At 36.0% G+C, this 7,095-nt stretch overlaps 1 protein-coding gene across 2 annotated transcripts; it reads right to left on the bottom strand.

Moving 5' to 3' along the window:
* Positions 1-3,310: 3,310 nt before the first annotated feature.
* Positions 3,311-6,341, bottom strand: LOC109167940 (chitinase-like protein 1). 2 transcript variants are annotated; one of them, XM_019317025.1, is made up of 4 exons: positions 6,153-6,341; positions 5,593-6,026; positions 4,729-4,888; positions 3,311-4,077 (listed from the first exon to the last, which is right to left on the bottom strand). In XM_019317025.1, the coding sequence occupies exons 2-4, from the start codon at positions 5,987-5,989 to the stop codon at positions 3,663-3,665; spliced, it is 972 nt and encodes a 323-aa protein (XP_019172570.1). In that variant the 5' UTR covers positions 5,990-6,026; positions 6,153-6,341; the 3' UTR covers positions 3,311-3,662. The 2 variants fall into 2 exon arrangements, with proteins under 2 accessions (XP_019172570.1, XP_019172569.1); XM_019317024.1 differs by having other exon boundaries at positions 6,100-6,263.
* Positions 6,342-7,095: the final 754 nt, after the last annotated feature.

Below are 7,095 nucleotides of genomic sequence, written 5' to 3'. Positions count from 1 at the left end.
CAGAAACAGGACCGTGTGGATAGAATGCGTTGGGTTCATTGGATCCCACTGGTGGAGGGGTGGATTAAGTTTAATACGGATGGAGCCTACAATAGGTGTACGGGGCTAGCTAGAGTAGGGGGGCTAGCTCAGAATTATTGCAAAGACTGGCTATTTAGTTTTACTACAAAAATTGAGGTAACTAATAGCTTTGCTGCTAAACTGTGGGGCCTAAGGGAGAGCTTACGGGTGATAAAGGATAAGGGATTAAGAAGGGTGATTTTTGAACTTGATTCGGAGTCCGTCGTCACAGCTATGAGAGGAGAAGAGGAGGTGAATGGGTGCTCATCGACTCTTTTCAAAGATTGTAGGGTCCTTACGACTTACTTTGAATGAATCGTCATTCAGCATACTTTGAGGGAGGGGAATAAGTGCGCTGATCAACTTGCTAACGTTGGGCAGACTGCTGGGGAATAGGGGATCGGACTACCATCTTAGATACGTTCCTTGCAGCCGACGTCTTTGGTGCCAGTTCCATTAAAGTGTGGTAATACTTCTTCTCGGTGTTGACAGGGGAATTTCACAAAATAAATAAATAAATGCACAAGGAATAAATGTAAAACAAAATATATGGAGAAAAAAAGGAGAACACAACAACACACTAATAAATAGGTTATAAGTAAAAAAAGATACTTTTGTTGTACTAAATTTGTTAATCAATTTAAAATTTTGAATTAGCGAAAAATCACATTTTCAATTTTTAAATTATTATTGAGTTATAATTTTAGCACATATCATTTTATTTGTACAAATTTAATCTTCTAATTGTTAAATAAGTTGTAAATTTAAATTTTTGAATAAGTTGTATCCGGGTTGGACTTCCATTTGGAAGATTATAAGTTCGAGCCTCAGTGGAGGCGTTATTGGTTCTTTGTGTTTCAATAGGTTGAGAAAGTATATGAACAGATACTACAATGTAATAGAGCCAGTAACTTTCAAAAAAAAATATCAAATTTTATTTGTATATAGAGTTTTTTTTTTTTTTTTTTGAAAAATTTGTATATAGAGTTTTATGATGTCATATTTGTAATTTTTGATCTATTCCTTATTTTCTCATAATATCTTATATACACATAGAACCTAAGGTCTCAAATAAGGGTCATTATACTGTGGACCGCGGTGCACGTACACCGCAGTCAAAACGCCGTCGTTTCTTTAAGTAAAGAAACCGCGCGCCGTTACTGTTAATGGAGCGCGCATTTTTTGGTGTGTTAATTACCAATTGAAACTACAGTGTATCTAAACTGACACTACAGTGTATCTAAATTGATACTGCCTCACGTATTATTTTATATATTATCAAATGAAACTGCAGTTATATCAAAATGATACTGTAGTTGTGGTGAAATGAAAGTGCAGTGTATATAAAATGAAACTGAATAACATTTCACATATTTGAGTATAGTGCAATGGAGCTGTAGTTATATCGAAATGATCGTGTAGTTGTGTTTTAATGAAACTATAGTGTATATAAAATAAAATTAAATAACATTTTCACATATTTGAATGTATAAATATCGAATTAATTTGTAGTTATATCGAAATGAAACTGTAGTTGTGTTGAACTAAAACTGTAGTGTATACAAAATGAAACTGAATAACATAGTTACTTTTTGCGGAACGGCGCGAAACAGGTGTCGTTTCTTTTCATTAAACAAAACGACGTCGTTTTGAAGCTCGGTGCATAATCCATTATGCACCGCAGTGCACGATATAATTTGCCCTCAAATAATTGATAAACTAAACTTATAACTTGTTTAATAATTTTTTTTTTTTTTTTGAAAAATAACTTGTTTAATAATTAAATGATTGGATTTTAAAAAATTGAAAGAGATCAACTATATTTATAAATGAGAACCAATTAAAATCCAAAAATAACAACTTTCCATTAAATTAGTGTTTTTTGTAAAAAAAAAATTCTAAATGAATTTGTTTAGCCTTTAAGTATTTAAATATGAAAACTTTTCCATAAAATATGGAAACTTTTCTATTAATGATTGTGAATTTCTGAATTTGCTCGTAATCCACCCTAAATATGGGAAGAAGTTATTTATAACTTAACTTTTGAGTTAATACAGGATTTGGTCCATCGACTATTAGAATTTTACTATTTTATTTCTCGACTTCTAAACTTGCTCAATCTCATCCCCAACTATGCAATTGTTAACCAAAATAGTCTTAATCAGGACTATTTTGGTTTGAGTTAATAACTAAAATGGTCCTCGATTATAATGATTTTTCTCAATTTCATCCTAGATGACTTTAGTGATCTAATGTAGTCTTAGACTTTTGTGTTTTTGTCTAATTTAGTCATCTGTTTGTTATTCCATCCATTTGGTGTTAAATAGAGAGACAATTCAGTAATTTCGATATTAACATCTCTTTACTCCTAGACTTGTGAAGTGCGGAATCCCTCTTTCTTTTACGAATTACTCTCAAACTTGCGAATATAAAATTTGAATTGCAGGTCTAGAAGTAATTCGTAAAAGAAAGAAGGATTTCGCACTTCACAGACCTAAGAGTAAAGAGATGTCAATACTGAGATGACTTAATTGTTCCTTTATTTAACACCAATTTGACGAAATAACAAACGGATGATTAAATTGAGCAAAAACACAAAAGTCTGAAACTACATTAAGTCACCAAAATCGTGTAGGACGAAAATGAGAAAAATTACTATAGTCGATGACCATTTTGGGTATTAACACATTTTGATTTAGACAAAGGACTATTTTAGTAAAAATTGTATAATTAAGAATGAAATTGAGCAAGTTTAGAAGTCGAGGACCAAAGTGGTGAAATCCTAATACTCGAGAGATCAAATCGGTTATTAACTCCAACTTTTTATAATATTTAGTTCAGGGTTAGTTATATATAATTCAATCTTTTTAATAATATTTAGTTTAATGTTTTTTGTTAATCTATTTAGTTTAATGTTTTTTTGTTAATATATTTAGTTTAATGTTAGTATATAAAATTTATATATTTAGTAATTTAGAAACTACATAAAAAATACCAAGACTATGTAGTCTAAGGGTATCCGGGTTGGACTTTCATTTGGAAGGTTGTGAGTTCAAGCCTTAATGGAGGCCCGTTTCAATAGGTACTACATTGTAATAGAGCCAACAACATTCAAAAAAAAAAAAAGAAACTACATAAAAAATACTATTAAATACAGAAAATGAAATTAAAGAAAAAAAATTATTTATTTGATCAATGAATAATAAACTAAACATGACAAGTAAAATGAAATTATAACAAAAGTACTAAATAACGCAGCAACATTTGAGTCTTCACAATTGATAGATATATGTGTAAGAGTTCACATTACATAAAATATGCCAAACCTCATTACTACACCATGCACAAATACACAAACTATATGAACACCAAATGAATCCCAAAAATCTATAGAACACATCACAAGAACGGCAACATCAATATATGTAATATGATCCCCACTGTAATATATTTAGAGCTTCATTCATGAGTTTAGAGAGCAGGAGCGAAATCGCAAGGGGAAGGTGAAATCGTACTCGCTCCTCTTATTGCACGCTTTGTTCTTGTAAATGGTTGAGGCCACAACACCGGGGGGAAAGAATCTAATATGGCACAGATCGACCTCAAGAGGAAGAGGAAGACTTCGAGGATGGATTGAAGGGTTTTTGTTCTGCACAGGTCAGAACGTCGTGGGGCCCAGCTTCCTCGCGGCCAACACCCAGTAAGTCGAGGTAGTACTGGTAATGGGAGATGATGTTGTTCATGGAATCCACGTCGCCTTGACCGCATACAAGATCGCCGTAGAGTATATTCAAGGTGGTACCGAAGCCAGGAACTCTATGTTCTAGAGTGTCGTTCTTGGTGGGCTTCCAGTTACCGACGAAAGCATCATGGGCCGAAGGCTGTCCCTTCTTAACCGGGGTCATCCACCGCCACATTGCAGCCTGGAAAGCCAAGGTGGCGTTTTGCTCGATGTATTCGGGGTGGTTCAAGAGATCAACCTTGAGGCCTTCGCCTGCAGCTCCATAATTGAAGTTCCTGAGCAAAACAAGAAAGCAATATCGCTCAGAATTGTATTTATCTAAACTTCCAAAAATAAACCGAGCATAAAAACGGGTAAAGTTTTTTAGTTTTCCCCCGCAAACAGAAATACAAAATGAACTAGATGTAACTGAGGTTAGCAAATTTCATACTTCAAAGCATGGTGCACTCTTTTGTTTATTTTCAAAAAACAATTTATAACGGAGTAGGCTCAAAGCGAGAAACAATGAAAACATCTCGTAAAAAAGATAGAGTTAATACCAAGTGGGTGCCCTTCGAGTATAGTGGCACTACCACATTTAATCTTAAACTTTCAAATTAACCACCAGTGGTCCTTCATCTTTCAAATTTAACCACCCATAGTCCTTCAACTTTCAAATTTTTAACCATCCATGGTGCTAAATTTGCCCTTACTTAAACTAACAGAAGGACCGGGGATGGTTAAATTTGAAAGTTTAGGACTAAACGTGGCAGTGACACTATACTCGGAGGACCCCAGCTGGTATTAACTCATAAGACATAATTGTAGTCAGAACTATAGGACATAGCCCGATTAGGTGACTACAAATAAATCAAGCCAGACTATGAGTCAAAGAACTTGATTACGGAGATAACAAAGAAAAGCCCATATGTAACAACAAAATATACCAGTAGAGTGGCAAGGCACCGCGACCATAATACTGAGCTCCCGGGGCGCAGGGATAGGTCAGCTTGTAGTAATCATCGCAGTAGTCTTGGCTAGGACTCATCTCCTTGTTATAACATAGACCCCAAGCCAACGGCCCACCAGTAGCCACACCATAACCACCTTCAAAGTAAGCAAAACACGTCAAAAAGACAGCAGATATACTATACTCTAGAGTCTAGAAACTTTATACACACATCAAAAGCATTCAAACACCTCGATAGCCATTACAGAGACTCAAAAACTACAAGCTTTTGCCCCACAAGACTATTCAGGACTCGTAAGTCCAAATTACACTGATATCCAAAACTATCAAACACCCACAATCTTTAATTGTTAGATCCACCTAATAAGTATACCAACTGCATAAAGTCAAGTTACCCAAATATACTAAGGGAAACGAAAAACAAATTAAGTGAAAACTTTGTCGGTGACCCCAGCCGGCAAAGGACTATAAGGAGGTAAACCAGCCTAGGTTACCTGATCGGCTCAAACCAAGAAGGGCAATAGGCCGCTCCCGTTGGTAGTCAAACTTGTTGTACAGTATACTTAGATCTAGCTATAGCAAAAGGCCCAAAACTATAAACAATTTCCTTGATCACAACAATATGAATCCAATATGGTTCTCATAGACACCAAAGAACTGAATCAAACAATTTCAAGATAATATTCATTTTCCCAATTGATCACTAAGTTAATTATTTCTCAATTCTTGTTTGAAGTTTCACCATACTCTCAATAATCACAGAACTAAACAAAATTATATTAATGTTGAACGGTCTGTGATAAAATTTTAAAGAAAATAGAAGAGAAGAGTATGCACCGACATGAAGTTTTGCTGCCGACATGGCCAAGGAAAGCGGCGAGCTCATTCATCTGCATCTTCTTGCCGCCGGTGGTGGCGAATCCTAGTGGCTGGAAGTCGGCGGAGGCGAGGATAAATGAGCGGTAATCCCAGAAGCCGACGGCGTGAGCGATGGGGGAATTCCTCTTGGCGAAGAGATTCTCAAACTGGTAGGTATCGAAAATGTCGGTAATGGTCAAATTACAGCAGAACTTGGAGAGCTTATTACACTCCCACCCTTTGGCGCACATCTTCGTACCCTTCACCTTCTTCACCACTGTCGGCGGCGTCTTCGACACCTCTCCGTCTCCGTTCACCGTCGTCACGGCAGCCGCCACGAGCATTACCACCAATGCCACCAATTTCAAAGAACCCTCCATTTCTTTTTCTCTTCTCTTCAATTTCCCTTGTTGTTCCCTGCGAATGAGATGAAAAACCCGGTGATTATTTAAGGAGAATGAAACGAAAGTGAAGTGAAAAGAAAGCCTACTGAATGATTTGAGATCTGGGTCAGGAAGATGAATTGTGCGGGGTTTTTCCTACCTTTTTTGGGGGAATTAGAGGAAAGTGTAGCGGGTGTTAGATGAAGAATCTCTATCAACGCAAGGATGGACGGCGGAGATGAGATCTGGTTGATAGAAGAACCAGGCTGGATTTGTAATGAAGCAATGACGATGGTGAGGGCTGACCCACCTTGCAAATGCCACTCCACCGACAGCCTCCTACCTGTTACAGGACAAGTGTTTATTTGACTTTAATCATAAACCTTGTATATTAGGTTCAACATTTACTCAGTACTCCTCCATTTCATTTTATTTGTAGAGCTTTTTAATTTATAATTATATTTCTTTTTTTATTCTTTAGAATGTTTGGTAATTACCCCCTGATAGTTGATTGTATTATGTTTAGACTAGCTATTAGCATTATAAGAATAATAATATGTAAAATGACTTAAGGATATAAATATATTATTTTTTAGTACATATAAGTATATTGTTTTTTTTTTTAATAATTTTTAATAATTAATTAAACTAAGAACGTGGTTCTCTCTCAAGGTATTTGCTAGAGTCTAATAGGGTTTTCTCTTGTCTTTTGATGGTTTATGTTTGTTGTCTTGCAATTTTCCCTCTTCTGTGTCCTTTGTTCTGTCTGTCCAACGTTTATACACGATGGATATACGAGATCTTGAGAATAACTGTGTTATTCTGTCTCTTGATGAGGAAGATTCCGGTGGTTTGGAGGCACCTGTTCCAGATGAAGCCGGAGGAAGCATCACTTACTGGGAATTGATTGGAATGTTGATTACTGATCGATCTATCAAGTTCGATCACATGCAAAACGTCCTAGCGTCTGTTTGGAAGCCTGTGATGGGGTGAGGATTGTTCCTTTAGAAGATAATCTGTTTGTGTTTCAATTTCCACACAAACAAGACATGCAGCGCGTCATTGATGACGACCCTTGGTCGTATAAAAATCAAACTTTGGTT

Source organism: Ipomoea nil, unplaced genomic scaffold (assembly GCF_001879475.1).
Source record: "Ipomoea nil cultivar Tokyo-kokei standard unplaced genomic scaffold, Asagao_1.1 scaffold3170, whole genome shotgun sequence".
In the NCBI taxonomy this organism is placed as follows: domain Eukaryota; kingdom Viridiplantae; phylum Streptophyta; class Magnoliopsida; order Solanales; family Convolvulaceae; genus Ipomoea; species Ipomoea nil.
The sequence above is the reverse complement of the archived record's forward strand: the minus strand, read 5'-3'. Positions and strand labels throughout refer to the sequence as shown.

What these genes read in the sequence shown, in the direction of transcription:
- LOC109167940 (XM_019317025.1), bottom strand. Translation starts at nt 5,989, where the DNA reads ATGGAGGGTTCTTTGAAATTGGTGGCATTGGTGGTAATGCTCGTGGCG. An exon ending in TGTCGGCAGCAAAACTTCAT is followed by an intron (nt 4,889 to 5,592) that starts GTCGGTGCATAC and finishes CTTACTTTGAAG; the next exon opens with GTGGTTATGGTGTGGCTACT. An exon ending in GGTGCCTTGCCACTCTACTG is followed by an intron (nt 4,078 to 4,728) that starts GTATATTTTGTT and finishes TGTTTTGCTCAG; the next exon opens with GAACTTCAATTATGGAGCTG.